This window comes from Podarcis tiliguerta (assembly GCF_965153285.1).
Source record: "Podarcis tiliguerta genome assembly, chromosome: 6".
In the NCBI taxonomy this organism is placed as follows: domain Eukaryota; kingdom Metazoa; phylum Chordata; class Lepidosauria; order Squamata; family Lacertidae; genus Podarcis; species Podarcis tiliguerta.
The window spans coordinates 20,370,408-20,388,264 of NC_139539.1; the positions used below are offsets into that span (position 1 = coordinate 20,370,408).

The 17,857-nt window shown below is 43.5% G+C and overlaps 1 protein-coding gene across 1 annotated transcript in view; it reads left to right on the forward strand.

The window, feature by feature from the left end:
• Positions 1-17,857, forward strand: part of PREX1 (phosphatidylinositol-3,4,5-trisphosphate dependent Rac exchange factor 1) — a 220,634-nt gene that overhangs the window by 74,953 nt on the left and 127,824 nt on the right. Inside the window, exon 2 of the mRNA XM_083446700.1 lies at positions 17,334-17,405. Coding sequence (XP_083302826.1) covers positions 17,334-17,405 — 72 coding nt within the window. The remainder of the gene's footprint in view (positions 1-17,333; positions 17,406-17,857) is intronic.

The following is a 17,857-nucleotide window of genomic DNA, read 5'->3' on the forward strand; positions in this document are numbered from 1 at the left end:
GCTGGCCTCTATTGCAATTAGAAGCAGTTCATTGCTTCCATCTATTCGGGAATCTTAGCAGAACTGTGATGTGTGAACCAAGCCAGAGGGAAAAGGAAAAAAGCGGGGATGTGTGAAGGGGATATTTGTGGAAGGGAGACCTTGTTTGGGTTTAAAATATGAACATTGCAAAACCTTTTTATAGAGGCTCTGTGATAGGATGCACTCTTTTTCTGCAACTTTTTATCTCCCCCTCCTCTTCCAACTGCCTTGCAGTAAAGCATGGTAAGGAACGACTTCAGCAAATCAAGGCTGTTCAGGCACACAGGAAATAGGAAAAAGGGTTGATCATGATGAAAGGACTCCTCTTGGGCAGCTGTACCTGCAGAATGGAAAATAAGACTGTGTCCTTTTGAAGGAAAGCATCTAGACCATTCCTGGCTCCAGGTCTTATCTAAACTGACCTTCCAGGATTTCCTGCAACAGCACAGGCAAAAGCAGTTCCAGGCTACCAATACTGTGTTTATGTAAGAGTCATTCAGACAGCAGGGTAGATTTCTCTTAATATTGTAGGAGGGCTGTGCCATTTTTTTAAAATAAAAAAAATCACCTTAGTTGTCATTTGAGCCTACTGGTTAGATCTTCACACTAGCCACATTGTATGCAATGCATTCCTCTCCCCCTGAAAACACACCGTGATTTTATTCTTTAAAGCCATCCTTCCTTTTGACTATATGAGTCAAAAGGAAGCTTAGAATAATTGTTTAAACAGGATTATCATAAAAATAATGACATTGTTTTTAAAGAATATGTAGTAAAAGGTAGCGCAGAAAGCAGCTGCAATTAAATGCAGGCATACTTTGTTTTATCACACCGCAGATATTGCACCTTACGAGGATGTGGGTGCAGATGCAGGCAGCCCAGCCCAGCCCCTTGCTGCCGCCATCCCTTTTCTAGCAACGGGAGAGGAGCTGGCTAGGTCTAAAGCCGGGTCCCCCCCCCCCCCTCCTGGAGCCAGCAGGGCCTGGCTTAATAGACTGCAGCATACTGCAAACATAACTTTTATATGCACTGGGAAACAAAAATATTTGTGTGACTCACTTTATTTGCAGTATTCAATTTATTGCTGTGGTCTGGAACCGAACCCACAACATCTCCAAGGTATGCCTTTAAAATACTATTAAATCCTCCCTTCCTCCCTCTCCTCCTCCACCCCTAGGTGTCAGGACTCGGAAAGGGAGTTAATTTATTTTCTACTTTTGTTGCCTGCCTTTTCTGCAAGGAGCCCACGGTATGCAGTTCTACCTCTGTCTTCAGTTTATCCTCACAACCAGTCTGTTAGGCTGAGAGATAGTGACTGGCCCAAGGCCACCCAGTGAGTTTGTAACTGAGTGCAGGTGCATCCTAGCCTGGTACTCTGCCCACCACCCCACACAGTTCCATAGATGGGGTACCACCACTGAGAAGGCCCTGCTCCTGGCTGCCACTCACCTTTCCTCAAAAGGAGCACCTAGAGCAGGGGCTCAGTTCAAAATCGTAACTGTGGGAAGGCTTGCATTGAAACAGGTACTCTTTCAGATATAAGGATGAATGGCTTTTTATGACTTTATAAATAGCACTTTGGATTGCACCTGGAGTGGGGGAAATATGGTACAGACAGCAGAGCACTGGTAAAATAGGTTCAGTTCTAGCTGGCTCTGTTAACATGCCATTTTTGCCATTTTTCTAAGCCAGCTGAAGTTTCCATTGCAAAAATATAACTTCTGTCTTATCGGCAATCATGTAGTAATGGCATTCTCTGAAATTAAGAATCAGTAAGCAGTGTTCTCTGAAAGAGATTAAAAATCTATAAACAGTTGGGACCTTTAATCAAAAGGAAGAGCAAAAGAGAGATAACTTTTCAAAGAGTTCCTTGATCCCTAGACATGTACCCACTGCCCTCCATCCAGCACAAATGCAGTTTTAAGGACTGTGCTTTGGGCTCTAGTTTTGCCTTCCCTCTGCTTCTTCTGCTGTGCTTTGGCCCTGTTTTCAATTCGAAAAAAGGAAGCAATTGGTAAGCTCCCTAACAACTAACTGTGAATACCCCTTTTCAACCTGAAGAGCTCATGTAGTGGTTGAAAAGGCAGCTACCCATTCCACTTGCATCTTCTCAAAACAGAGACACCCTGTTCTGGAATTGTGACCTATGTAGGTTCTGTGTGTGGGCTTGCTGGATGTGTGAGTCATCCAGCAGACAGCTAGGATAGCTCAGTAGTAGAGCATGGGTTTGAGCCCCACATTGGGCAAAAGGGTCCTGCGCTGCAGGCGATTAGACTAGATGACCCCCGTGGTCCTTTTACAACTCAAAAATTCTGTGATTCTATGAAATAATATTAATAATAATAATAATATACCCCACCCATCTGGGTGGGTTTCCCTGATTGCTCTGCTGAGTTGGGGAAGGGCAGTGGCTCAGTGGTATAGAGTATCTGCTTTGCATGCAAAGGTTTCCAGGTTCAATTCCTGGCATCTCCAGGTATGGCTGCTGCCAGTCAGTGTGGACAGTAATGAACTAGATGGAGCAGTGGCCTGAGTCTGTACAAAGGAGCTTCCCAGGCCCCTGTGTGAAGTTCTTGTTCAAAGTCTATCAGAGAAGCAACTATATACTGCCCTCCCAATTCCTAGCACCCTTCCACAACACTGATGTCATGGAATCTGTTTTCCCTCGTAGTCCAGTGTCGGGTCTAACCTCTGCATATTCCTACACCTTCAAATGTGTTTCAGTCAGTTGAACAAATTAATTCAGGCATTACATTGAAAATGTCGGGACTTAATTGGAGCTGTCCACTGGGAAAGGTTCCGCAGTGCTGACGGCTCAGGGGCAAACAAGCTTTATAGCATCATTCATCACTCCAAAATTCTGCTCGCTACAGAATCATTAATATATTCGGTCCAGACTGGGGACCTGTGAAATTGCTCCAACTTGGATTACTTCTGCTTCTGAATTACAAATTAGCTCAGACCAAGTTGTTAGTTTTCTTTTAGAGGAATCTTATTTGATTAATTGTGTGAATATTAATTAATGAGCTGATCAGTTAAAGAAATACAAATAACCCTAAGGGACAATGAATGCTTCTGTTTTTAGATGATGGAAACATATTATTTTTTATTAGTACATTTATATCCCATAGTTCTTCCAAGGAGTTTAAGCTTCTCCCACCCCCCCCCCCCATTTTATTATCACAACAATCTAGTGAGGTAAGTTAAGGGTGACTGTCTCAAGGCCACCTAGTAAACTTCATGGCTGAGCAGGAATTTTAACCTCCTAGGCCCTCTAGCTGCTACCACAGACTGGCTTTCAGTAAGCAGCATCTTGGGACCAAAGTATGTTGTTGTTGTTTAGTCGTTCAGTCGTGTCCGACTCTTCGTGACCCCATGGACCAGAGCACGCCAGGCACTCCTGTCTTCCACTCCCTCCCGCAGTTTGGCCAGATTCATGTTTGTAGCTTCGAGAACACTGTCTAACCATCTCGTCCTCTGTCGTCCCCTTCTCCTTGTGCCCTCCATCTTTCCCAACATCAGGGTCTTTTCCAGGGAGTCTTCTCTTCTCATGAGGTGGCCAAAGTATTGGAGCCTCAACTTCACGATCTGTCCTTCCAGTGAGCACTCAGGGCTGATTTCCTTAAGAATGGATGCATTTGATCTTCTTGCAGTCCATGGGACTCTCAAGAGTCTCCTCCAGCACCATAATTCAAAAGCGTCAATTCTTCGGCGATCAGCCTTCTTTATGGACCAAAGTATATGCAACATTAATTGTGTCATTTGCTGTTTTGCAAATGTTTTTAAAATAACAATAGTAGGCCCTGGGGTGGGGTGGGGTTAGGTGGGGATCTGGGTTGGGAAAACAGCAGGCTTTCCTGGCCCACTGTAGTCCTGACAAAAATTGCCCTCCTGAAGGTGCTGTGAGTCCCAGGGTAAATAAACCTCTTACTTACACCAATGGCAACATCCGTCCTGGGGTGTTGTTTTCATTGGGAGGGTGGTGGGGAGGAAGGAAGAGGTTAACTCCACTCTCCAAGTACACTGTGGTTTTGATCTTTATTCACTCCAATGTCTGCTACTTCCCATTTCGAAAAGAGTCAAGAACTTCAACAGGACCGTTAGGGTTTATAGCCTCAAATATAGCAAATAGCAGCACACTAAAATTCCAAGTCATTAAATAACTATAAAATAATGGTTAAAAAAGGACTTTAAAAGATAGCAGCAGGAGATAGAACTTTTGGTAAAAAAATGGCACAATAGTATCAACCAAATGTAAGCTGGAACAACAACAACACCAACACCTATAAAGCTCTCCTAACAGCCAAGAACACCACCACCACCTTTAAAGCTTTTCTGCCAAGAAAGAATGGGTCATGTGTATTTCCTGGGAAGAGTATTTTCCAGAGATGTGGAGCCACCACACAAAAGGCCCTGTTTATGGTACTCACCTGACAGCTATGCAATAGAGAGCAGGCATCAGATGCTGACCTTGGACAGTTCCATAAGGGTGCACGCAGCCCCACAAGTGATAATGTATAGAGCACATAGGGCAAAAGATTGCTGTGTTAATTGGACCAGATGGCCATCGTGGTCCTTTCCAACTCTACAATTCTATTCTGCCAGTTTCTACAGCAGGGTGGCCCAACTTTTCATTCTGAGTGTGAGTTCTTCAACACAGAACCTGCAGGCTGCACTCTGCCTTGTCACATGGGGCAGGGAGCAAGGCAAAAATTAGATGAGTTCCCCATCCCTGGCCCCTGTGCTGGGGAAGTGAGTTGTCAGGGTTTGGGAAGGAGGCATGAGGCTTTGGCAGGGTCCTAGAGCCCGGCTTTGGGAAGGCAGTGCATGGGTTGCCAGGGGTTTCAAATGTGCATGTGGTCCTTAGGCTGCATGTTGGACCACCCTGGGTAGTCATGTAGTGTTTGGCATGTCCCCAAGAGTGTGAGAAAGGAGTGTAATGCCTCTTTGAAGTTGGCATCACAAACATGTCATGCTTTTGCATTCTTATACCAGATACAATTAGAATCCCTTCCTCCAAATCTGCTAGTTAATCAATCAAATGCAACGTATGATTAGATCAAAGTATTTTTTTTACTTGGTTTCATATAACGTAATCTGACTGTGCAGTCCTGAAACTTGCTGATGCCCCGAATGCAACATCATCATCATCATCATCATCATCATTATTATTATTATTATTATTTTCATTACGAAACCATTTATTTAGCTGGCTATGGCTGAAAGCTTAGTTTGATGTAGGGAATTCTGAGAGGGGTTTGGTGGATATACCGCACATCCCTGGCAATCCCAGAGTGTTGCTTTTATTAAATTCAGGGGCATTTTTCCACTCTAAATATTTCATTACAAATAAAAGCACCGCTGTGTGTGAATTTGCTGTGGCTGGCACTCGGCTGAGCTCACAGCTGCGATTAGGAGGCTTGCAAAGGCTACATTCAATCCAGTGTGCAAATTGGGGAGTGAAGTGTTAAATCAGCTATTTGCCTTGGCCTGGGAAGCTCTGGTGGGAAATCTGGGGCTGGCAAGACTATCTGGAGTTTCTTTGAGGCTGGGAGGCCAGGTGAAGAAAGGTTAGCTCATGGGGAATGTACTGTGGGCGGCATTTGGGAGAAGATTGGGGGAAGCTGATAGCTGGAGAGGTAGTCTGAATTCTAGGAGCGTCAGCATCAAAGGGGACTCCTTGTGTTCATTTCTTGGCCATAAAGTAGGTACTACTTGTCAGGAGCTAATGGAAGGACAGCCAGAAAGAACACAGAATAGAAAGCTAAATGAATAGGCAGCTTAACACAGCAAGTCAGCTCAGTGGCACATTATTAGACTGCACAGTTAATGTGCTTTTTTGCAGAAGGGGCTGTTCTGTATGCTGAAGTTGGAGAAGTGGGATAATAGCCCTACCTTTTCAAATCCGTGGCTGTCAAGTAGCCCGTTTTCATGGCAAGAGATTTCGGTTTCTAGAGACCTAAAAACAGAGAGGCCCTGAACAGCTGCTATGCTTACTTGTTCAGAAAAGAGTGCCATAGGTTTGGCAGAGTGGAAAAGTTGTCATACCTTTACAGTGGGAAGGGGAAGGAGTACTTGACTGTGCATTCCAGTCAAGGCCTAATAACTTTTTGTAAACATAGCTATATTGACTCAGAATAATAATTCCAAAATCCACATTAGGGCAATATGTTTATTTGGCCAACCAAAATGTGACAAAATGGTGTGCCTTTGAGTCCCCCAGAATTGGAGAAGTGCCTAAAACGGGTGTTGGTATTTTTCTTTCCCTGTTACCTATTGTAGCTTTAGAAGAACTGCTCAACTAGATTGAGTCTCTCTAATCTTCAAGGCTTCTAGCATCATTCTACTAGAATGCAGGCAGGACTTCCATGATTGCATGTTCCCAGACACAGAGAAGATTCTCTTGATATAGAAAATTGGCATTTCAGGGACAAGGCTAGATAAGAACCTTTCCCCCCTTCTAGTTTTCATTGTGGAAATATTTTTTTTTTGCATGGAGGATTATTCAGTCATGTGAGTCCCAACTTGCTTTCTGAAGTTCTACAGCCTCAACTCATTAGAATCTCACTCCAGCATTTCTCCTTATGTTTATTTTGTGATGCAGAGCAATGTCTTTTTTTCACATTCATGCATATTTTGCAATTGCATGGGTGAAGTGCCTGGCTTCAGATGACCATAGCTCAGTGATATAGCACCTGCTTTGCATGCAGAAAGTCTCAAGTTCAATCCCCACCATCTCCAGGTGGGGCTGGAAGAGACCTGGAGAGCCATTGCCTGTCCGTGTAGAATAGTCAATGGACCAATGATCTGACTCAGGCATAAGGCAGCTTCCTGTGTTCCTATGAGTACAATTGTGGTTGCATTTACTGCAGTGGTGTGAACCATGTGCTGATTCAAAGGAAGCACCGAAGAAGCGCTGGTGTATTCTGAATCAGTAATTTGCGCATGCATCCCATAGGGTGTATGAGACTTGGATTCCAGACTGGCTCCAGTGAATCACAAAGCCTGTGAAGTCACAAAAGGAACGCTGGGCTCCCTGCCAAGACATCAGAGTAAGCAACCAACAGGAGTTCCCAGAATGAGGCCAAATCTATGGGAATGCTGGAGAGGGTAGATTCTTGATTAGCATTTCATTGTAATGTACACTAGCGGGCTTCTTTCCACTTCAACTTCCTCTTCATGTTTTAAAAAAGAATGGCCTGATTCTTTTCCCTGACCCAGAGGAAACTGGCATTTGAGGCAGCATGTGATACGATTGTGTTTTTGCAAGAGCAGGCACTCAGGGAAGAAATGAAGAGAGGGAGGATAGCTTTGCTTTAATCCCTTGAAACAAAAGCAGTGGAGGGTACCGGGAAATGATTAAAATGATTTAAACAAGGAGGAGCAATGTGGAAGCGAGAGCTAAGTTGTGCATTTGTTTAGTGACCCTTTTCCACCAAAATTGCAATGGTTGTCCCAGCCAGTCATTGGCTTCCTACAGCCCATTTAGACTCAGAGGATCTACAGTATGGCAGTTGACTTTGATCCTCTTCTCACCTTCTGGTTGTACTAGGGTTTCTGAATGGTACTTAGCACATATCCACCATGGTCACCAGCCAAAGATAGCAAAGCCAAGGGACCTGAAGCCTTCTATTCACGTGCCTTGCAAATTCCTGTCATTCAGAATTGTCTGGCCATTGAACCAGGCATTAATTTGAAACTCTAAAGTGCTTGTTTTTTGACATTTCAGTAGCATACTGTATTCTTGTCAAGCACAACAGGCTGTTAGTAAGATTTTTGAAGATGTTTTCTCCCTTGATATTTGCTGCCTTGGTCTCCTTTGGGAGGAAGGGTGGGATATAAATACAATAGATAAATAAATAAAGTACCTGGTAAAAGAAAAAGGGTTGTAGCTCAGTGGTAGAGCATCCCAGGTTCAGTGTCCAGGAAGGGCTAGGAGAGGCTGTTGTCTGCAATCCTGGTGAGTCCCTGATGGCCTTGCTCAGTTGAGGGACTGCAGATCTCAGAGTTTATACCAAGGAGCAGGTAGAATTGTCTTGACTGAGGACCTGAGCTATGATGCACAACAGCTCAGTCAGACTGAATTGAGCCCCACAGGCCCTGAAGATGCCCAGGCACCTTGTTCTTATTTATTTATTTTTTCATTCATTCATTCATTCATTCATTCATTCACATTACCCTTCCTTATCTCCCAGGAGCTCAAGGGAGCTCCTGAGATGTAGGTTAGGGTGAGGTGAGTGGAGAGACAGGCCCAGGATCAGCCAGTGAGCTTGAAGGATGAGCAGAAATGGGAAGAGGAATCTCCTCAGTTCTGGACTGGCATTGTAGTCATTACATCACCCTGGCTAAGAGCAAAGATGTAGGCTGTAGGATCCTGACTAGGCCTAGGACTTATTCCAGCTTCAAAAGCTTGAGGCTGCTGAACAGACTCTTGGGTTGGAGGGGTGCTTGGGGTTTTTTTGGGGGTGGTTGTTGCTGTTGTTGGTTTTTGGTCATTTTAGATCTTGTGATTTACGTGGAAATGGTTCAGCTTGGTTGTGTATTTTTTACAAAATGTTTTATTTATTGTTTGTGACTGCTTTTGTCGTATTGCAGTTATGTATCTTCCCACCCCCACCCCTCGGGTGTTGTAAGCTGCCTTGAGCATTGCTTGAACTGTGGAAACACAACATAAAAATAAAATTATGTGTTTCTGTCTGTCTGGTTGTGTTGAAAATCCTTGAGTGTTAATTTTTGTGCACCAAGGCTGTACCGGGTGGTGAATGTTTCTTTCTAGTGTATATATATATATATATATACACACACACACACACACACACACACAACAAGAAAAGCTCCTTTCCCAACGCAAGGAAATATAGATATATTACTAGTGAATGAAGAGGTTCATATAATAGCTTCTTTTGCACAGTAGCCTGGATTTTGATTGCTTTCCCATTTACACTTAATGGGTCGATCTTTTAGCTTTCAGACACTCATACATAAACTGATTGCTGTTGTCTGCCAGTTTTCTGAGGTGGAAGAATCCACAGCAGGGCCATCTCAGTATGCATTTGGATTGCAGCCAAATGAACCATATTAAGGATACATTATCTAATAGAGAGAGGGGGAAAGGAATGTATCAGGTTCTAGGTTTTCTCCCTTCAACCAGATAGAGGATGCTCCATAATCCCAGCATTGAGAAAATAAATCTTTGTGTCCACATTAAGAAAGTTCTCTGCTGCTTTGTGGCATATTTTTGGGAGAATAAATGGCTAAGGAGTAAACCCTACACAGATCTGGAGTGGAATCCCTAAGATGGTTAGATGGTGCCTTGTACACCGCCTACCGGCCACTCTCACCTCCAAGCTCCATAAAAAGAATACCCTTTGGCCAGCTTGGTTAAAATCAGATGCTGGTATTTGGAGCAAGGCTGGCTTTGGAGACTTTAGTGCATGTGAGGTTCATAAAGGAGAGTTCTAGCTATCCTTTTTCTAACATGCAAATTTTTCGAATAAGGGGAATTTACGGGAGTTGAAAGACTTCTCAGCTGAAGGAGGTCTGCCTTGCCTCCATTCTGAAGATGTGCTACCCAGACATTGACTTACCACTCCAGTGGTCAAGGTCACAGACCACAGTGAATGAATTACTGCAAATGCACCTTATGGACTTTTTGTTTCCTTCCTACTAGTGCACAGAGGCAACAATCCATGCCTTAATGCTACATCTATACTGGGGATTATGGCGGATTTTTTTGTTCCAATAAACCACAGTCACTAAGCCAGGAACAAACGAAGCCACCCTATGTGAAGTATTGATGCCGAAGCCCCATTGAAATGTATGGGATGTGCATTAGAGCAGGTCCCATTCATTTCAGCAGAGATTGTCCAAGAGAACTAAACTTGTGGGATTGTGTTCTAAGTCAACATTTTGCTGAACAAAAGATGGTGGGCAAGCCCCTATCTGAATGTTTACCAATAAATCTTGGTGGAATATAATGGTTTGCACATAATATTGTGTGTGTGTGTGTGTCCGTCCGTCCGTCCATCCGCCCTCTGCTTCTGCCATCAAATTCTTAGTAATCTAGCATTTCATTTCCTTTTCAGAGGGTGGGTCAGCTCTTTATAAAGATAAGCCACTATGGCTGTTCTTTGAAAGTAATATAATGCACAGGAAGCAAGGAGAGGAAAGGGTTCTCATTCTGTTTCCTGTCATAAATTACCCAGCCTTTTGCAACCTGGTGCCCTCCAGATGTTGTTGGACTCCAACTCCCATAAGCCCCAGCCAACATGGCCAGTAGTGAAGGGTGATGGGAGTTGTAGTCTAACAATATCTGGAGGGTACCAAGTTGCAAGAAGCTGGGTAATTGAGTCCACACTGAACATATTTACAATCCTAAACATAATTCACTTGGAAGCAAGCCTGTTTTTTTTCATAGGAACCTTGCAGATAGATTGGTTTATATAGAAATGCTTTTCAGCAGGTGTCTAAAACAGTAGCACAAGGGTGGCTGCCTAATGTTTATGTAGTATATTGTAAAAAATATGCTAACAATAATATCATACCAATACAGGACACTAAAAAAACAAATTAGGGCAGATATTGCTAGACTGCAGTTATGAAAGTGAAAAATTTTGGACTAGTCTAGTGCCCCCTTGAAGTGCACTGGAGATCACCCCCACCCAAAGCACTGATTTCCTCAGATGCAAATCTGTGCTGGATTGCTAATTAATTTCTTGTATCCATGAACATCTTCTTCCTCTGAGACCTGGGAGGATGTCCATTAACCCTTTCCCAATTGAAGCAGGGGCAGAATGAGACTTAGAATAAACAGGGGCTTTAGCCGTACCTCAATCCTATCTTTCTGTATAAAAATACCATATGCCATTGCTTTGGGTGGGAGTTGGACAGAAATTTGCAATTAACAGCAACAGGGGTGTTTGGCTGCAAATACTACTCCATACCTGATGAAAATGCTCCCAATACCTTGGTTTGGTTCACCTAGATTTCAAAAGTACATTTGGTATGCATGATTCACAGATACATGGCTGCTCCCTGCAGCAAGTTAGCTGATTGTAGGTTATGTCCAGGTCAGTGGACCATTTAAGTGCTCCCCTCCCCCTCGTGCTCTGCGTTGACCTTGATGACAGGACCTAGACAACAAAGGATGACTTTGCTGAAGACCTGAAAAGCAATGCACTTAGCATTGACCGTGAATAAACAAAGTCAGGGTTGCTTCAGATTAATCCTTCCTAATTAACTCTGTTAAGAGCAATGTTGAATTCTCTGATTATGATGTACGAAGAACTGTAGGCCACAGTTCATATGTTCAGCTGTGGGCAGTGATGAAATACAACGGTTTCGTTTTTGTAAGTTGCTTTAGGTCCCTGTTTGTGAAAAAAGCTAATAAGAATAAGAATACAGTAAGAATAAATACATAGTGGAGGAATGACATGAGTCCTTCCTGTCCACAACATAGACTCCAGTATGAGCTTTGTCCTTCCTCTATGTGATATCCTGATCACACCGAGGTATATAAATTATTATTATTATTGTTGTTGTTTAGTCGTTTAGTTGTGTCCGACTCTTCGTGACCCCATGGACCAGAGCATGCCAGGCACTCCTGTCTTCCACTGCCTCCCGCATTTTGGTCAAACTCATGATTATTCTTATTCTTATTCTTATTTCAGGAAGTTTTTAATGTTTGGTGTTTTATTATGTTTTTATATTTTGCTGGAAGCTGCCTAGAGTGGCTGGGGAAACCCAACCAGATGGGCAGAGCATAACAACAACAACAACTTGGGGCTAGAGAAAGTCATATATACAAATAGTGAACTCAAGTGCACCCAAATGGCCGAATGGAGACTGAGCATGCTCGGTGACTACAGAATGTTTGTTGGGGAAGGGGATGGAAAATTGAGAGGTAGGGGGACTGGGATGTTTGGAAAGAAGGCATGGCAGCCAATGACAACTGAACAAGACCATTCCACATTGCAATATTTTGTTGCAGGTCCTTCTTAGGTCCACCTATTAGGAAGTCCCTATGTTTAGCATATCCTGCCTGGATGATGGGACATGGCAGCTGGATTCAGAAGGGTTTAGCTATCTACTGAATACTTTCAGTCGCTGTTGAGACCACCCAATGGAAAGGAGGGGTAGATGCTGTTTGGATCTTCTGGGGTTCTTCCCTCTGTGCTAGTCAGAGAACTGCCAATTTCGCTGCCATGTGCGGCTTTCATTGTGATGTAACTGATGTTATGAAAGGGAGTGATGGCCCAATAGTTGGCAAACGCTGAAGAAGATTGACGTTTGAAAACAGCAGGAACCATCTGTGTCTGGCAGTCTCCTTAGTCTGTAAATTCACAGTTTTTATTTTATTTTAAACCCATTGTTTGATCTTGGCTGCTTTAGATTTCTTCTGTGGAGAGTAAAACAGGGCTGCTGGTATGGGTGGAAGTCTGCCATCAGTTATGTGTTGGCAAATCCCTCTGGCTTCATTGCCGCTTGCGCATTAGAGTTTCTAGGCGCAGGATTCTAGCCTTTCAGGAGAGGAGAGAAGGACCAGAATGGGGGGAGCGGGAGTCCTTTGTAGTTCCTGTGTGAATTGGCACCCCGCCGGAAAAGTTTCAAAGCAAAGTCTCAAAGCTTGTTGATGAGCACAAAACACTGTTGTGGTGCTATGCTGTCTGTTTATTGTATGGTGATGAAAGCACAGTTAATATGTAGAGGGGAAAGCAGGTTTAATACGTAAATAATATGCTACTCTACCAAGCTAATCCTATGCAAAGGGGATTGCAAGCTTTTTTAGATATGTGTGCGTGTGGTTGCAGGTGGGGGGAGCTTACCTTATTCGAACCTGCTAATACATTGCAATATGTGCAAATTTGAAATTATATTGTAGCTTAGCTACTTAAAGCAAGAAGGAAACTTTGTCCTGGAGGATTAAATCAAAGATTTTCTGTAAGTAGGCTAAATTTCAGTTCTAATGCAATACTTTAAAGTATTTCTCAAGTGTTTTGAATTTGCTTCAACTTACATACTTTTTTTAGTTCTGTGTATGTTCCGTCATCTATTTTCTTGGTAGGTGAGTATGTATGGATATGGCTTTTCTTTGGACCAATGCCTTGAGCAGAATGGTGGCCCCTTTCAGTGATCCCAGCGATGAGGAGATGGTGATAGTGTTCATTCTAAAATAAGTCTTTTCAGACTCTTGCACAAGGCCCAACTCTGCGTATTGGAATCTTACCACCCCAAATTTCATTTGGCATATGAATTCATTAAGTAGCTTAGGTTCAGCACATGTGGAAATGATCAGATTGGCCTACCTTATAAGGGTATTGTATTTATTTTTAATGATTTATTTATTGATTAAAGTATTCTGAGGCACTCAAGTTAAGAAACAGTTCCAAGATGGCTTACAGTACATTCAACTATAATTCATAGTCGTGCTAATAATAGTAAGGTCAAGGTCAAGGACTCTGCTAACCCAGAAATATTACCTCGGGTTAAGAAGAAGAAGAGTTTGGATTTGATATCCCGCTTTATCACTACCCGAAGGAGTCTCAAAGCGGCTAACATTCTCCTTTCCCTTCCTTCCCCACAACAAACACTCTGTGAGGTGAGTGGGGTTGAGAGACTTCAAAGAAGTGTGACTGGCCCAAGGTCACCCAGCAGCTGCATGTGGAGAAGCGGAGACATGAACCCGGTTCCCCAGATTACGAGTCTACCACTCTTAACCACTACACCACACTGGCACACTGAAGCTCTTTGCTTCAGGATGAGAACAGAAATCGTGCAGCGGCAGCAGGAAGCCCCATTAGCTAAAGTGGTGCTTCAGGTTAAGAACAGTTTCAGGTTCAGAACGGACCTCTGGAACGAATTAAGTACTTAACCCGAGGTACCACTGTATTCCCCACAATGGATGCGATGGTGCAGGAAGAAGGCAGTGGAACACACAAATATCCATATCACAGTGATTCGCAGGACCTGAATTTATATATATTTATTTGACTTCTCTCCCACCTTGCAATTCAGATGGATCCCCAAGGTGGCTTTCGTTAGAAACACATCAAAGGCCATTGCATGGAGCTGTCCCCTGAAAATGAGTGCTGGTTGTGGTTGCCAGAGCAAAGGCGAGTTTGTCTAGGAACAGGAGTAAGAAACAATGGTTTGGTGCTTCTGTATAGGGACAGCTGCAGAGGAAAAAGGCTTACATAACTTGGGACCAGCCACCTGAATGCCCCCCCGACGCCCTGTATTTTAAAACAATTCAAATGTAATGTGTGTGTAAAGCTTTTGAGTTTCATGCTACTCTTCATCATGTCGAATGTAAAGGTAGCAAAATGTCAAGGGTATATATAGAAAGGACAACAGGATGCAAGAGGGAATATACCCACAGGACAGGTAGTGTGAGCTCTTTGCAATCCATAAACAAGTTCTCACGCCAAAAGGCTTAAATTTGATTTACTTGCTGCAAATAAAATCGCTTTTGCAATTGTTGGTTGCCTCAAAAACAACTGCACCCAAAACCTTTCCCACATGGGAGTAAATAATCTCTTTTTGCCCATACACAATTCCTCTAGGGCCTGGTACAAGTTCTTTGTGTAGGAGTTAATTATACAAAGCAGTTAATGATGACAGACAGAAAAACCTGACACTCCTCCTGTTATGCCTGGATTATTTTAATTGATCCTAGCGGATTTTCTCCTTGATGGGTTTATCTGATTTCATTTTCACTTGCTATCTCTTATCTCCCTTCCCTACAGAGAGAAGAGGAGGGATGTAACATTTCATCTTCTTGGTTTTAGTCCCATAATCGCTACATGCTATTTAGGGTTTAATCTTGACATTGCAAATGAGCTTCTCGAATGTCACAGCTGGTCCACTGCCTTTGGCTATTGTTTGTTTGTTCATTATTAACTATCCAGAGCCTAGAAATCTGAAGGGAGACCTAAGCATGACCCGCCTTTTACTGTGTAACAGAAAACAAGAATAGAAGAAACTAATAACCAACACTAGATTTTAAGTAAAAATATCTAAAACTAATTCTCACTGAAATAGTTTGTCACTTAATGTTCTATCAGCTACCAGTATTATTAATTTAGTAATGTAGTAGTTTCTGGGTATTCAAAGGGGGGGGGGGGTTCACTGAGTATGAAAAAGTGTGTAAGTTGGTGTAAAAGGAAAATTAAGGGTAGGGGGAGAGAGGGAATTGACACAGTCCCTTAAAAACTTGTAATAAGCATCCTTTGTGGAGAAATAGGTTTACAACAACAACAACCACCACCCTTCTTTGCTTTTAGAAGGGGTTTATCTCAGTGGTGGGATGCGGGTGGCGCTGTGGGTTAAACCACAAAGCCTAGGACTTGCTGATCAGAAGGTCGGCGGTTCGAATCCCCACGATGAGGTGAGCTCCCGTTGCTCGGTCCCTGCTCCTTCCAACCTAGCAGTTCAAAAGCATGTCAAAGTGCAAGTAGATAAATAGGTACCGCTCCGGCGGGAAGGTAAATGCCGTTTCTGTGTGCTGCTCTGGTTTGCCAGAAGCGGCTTAGTCATGCTGGCCACATGACCCGGAAGCTGTACGCCGGCTCCCTCGGCCAATAAAGCAAGATGAGTGCCGCAACCCCAGAGTCGGCCACGACTGGACCTAATGGACAGGGGTCCCTTTACCTTTTTATCTCAGTGGTAGAAGGACCAAAGTTTAATCCCGGTCATCTCCAGGTACGACTGGGAGAGAACTCATCCTGAAAATCTGGAGAGCTGCTTCCAGTCAGTGTACTGAGTTAAATGGACCAATGGTCTGACTCGGCATAACACAGCACCTGGTGTTCTTATATAAACACTGATATTTCAGGAGGAAGGTTAAGAAAAAGGGTTCTTTTTCTGCTCCAAACAATGCCATCCCCACTTCTCTATGGGGAAAGAAGTTAAGAGCCTGACTCAGACAGCCATCGGGAAGGATATCTGCTGGGATCAATTAGAACAGTCCAGGTGTGAAAGGAAGGATCGAGGAGAGGCAGGTTTTTATTGTTGTCATCGTTAGCAATTTTCTATAATTGACGCCCACAAAAAGAACTTGACCCAGGCCTCGGAGGAACTACGAAACAAGCAAAGGAGAGTCGTCCCCACCCTCCGTAATATGGATGAATGACAAGGGAAGCCCGTTTCCTTCATGCTCCTCCGCTTGTGAGATTCACAGGAGCATCTGGCTGGCTGCTGCTTTTGAAAAACAGGATGCAGGACTAGATTGGACCGTGGTCTAACCCAGCACTTATTGCAGTCATATGTTCAGAGTGTGTGGATGAACTCGTATTAAACAAAGGCACCATTGAAAGTCAAGTGTTTGCGGAGGAGAGACTACAATCAAGTGGCTGTTTATGGGTCACGGGTGTCACCTCTCTAACATCAGGGTAAAACCGGGCGGCAACTGCTTCTTAGCTTCAGTGTGCCTCTATTTCAGGGATGTGCCTCCTCTTTCCCATTCTTGCTTTGTTGAGCCCTTTCGCCCTTCTTCCTTGACACACATCTCTTTACATGATGAGAGCCAGGCCTCTCACTTGCCTAATCAAGTCAGAGCAGTTCCATGTCTAGAGGAAGAAATGGGAAACCTTGGAAAGAATAAACAAACAATTGTGTCCTTTGGTGTGCCGGTACTAGGTATCTAAGTAAAAAGGGACAGGGGCATTGCTTCTTGCCAGTCGAAACCCGAACAACTTTAAAGAAAAGCGTCCCATTAGTGAAGCAATGTGTGTTTTGATAGTTTTGAGCATGCAAAGTGATCTGTCCTTTGTGCAAAGAAGCCTCATATTTGTATCTTGATGGTTGGATGTTATTAAAAAACCCAAAAGATAGAATCCATATCTGTCCATGGTTGCTGGTGCTCATTATGACAGGTACCGCAGGAATCGGGGAACTCAAACAGTAAGTGGATTCAAAGCCAATGGCAGGTAAAGCTAACCAATTTGAGTTTTGTCCCCATTATCCTTCCTGCCAACTTCTACACGGTGAGAATAAGGGGGAGGAATTGACCGCCATATCCACCCCCTGGACTGGGTGTAAGCAGGGCTTTTCTTTTAAAGTCAGAACTTGCTGGAACCCGGTTCTGGCACTTTTCAGGTGGGCACCATTGCCATCCTAAGAGAACAAGGGTGAGTTCATGGTGAATTCTGGCACCTCTTTTTCTAGAAAAATAGCACTGGGTATAAGCAGGCAAGCAGGCAGGCAGGCAGGTTGGTGGGGGCTGGCTGAAGGTAGACTGAGATTGGTGGGACAGTATCCCATTCACCAGTATCTGTTTGACACTAACCCACTTTCCCCCTTTTTGTTCCCCATAGGCATTTCTCCACCGAATTAGACAGAGTGCTGTGGACAAAGCTGAAAAATACATAACTGAGGACAACATCAAGGTAAGTCTCTCAGAGTACCAGTCTCTTTGTGAATGATTTAGAGTATGGCAAGAGGTTGGGTTTGCATACATCTGGTCAGTGGGTTGTTAGCCACTGCTGATGAAGGACTTCCATGTTATGTTAAATGCACAGGCATTTTTCACCTTTGAAAGATGCAGGTAGAAAGAAACAGGTAATTTTTTCCCTAGCATGGAGATGCAACAGTGAAGAAATCTTTACCTTATTTTCTGCCTGTTACGTAGTTGTTGAAAGGTGGCTGGATGATGATGATGACAATAATAATAATAATAATAATAATAATAATAATAATAATAATAATAATAATAAATGTGTAGCAACCCTAGGCAAACCTTTGCTCCCAGGGACCAATGGGAAGGTCTAACTGGATGCACCTATAGCTGTCAATATTAAATTGGTAGGCAAAGTGTTGGGGTTTCTACTGATGAATGAGC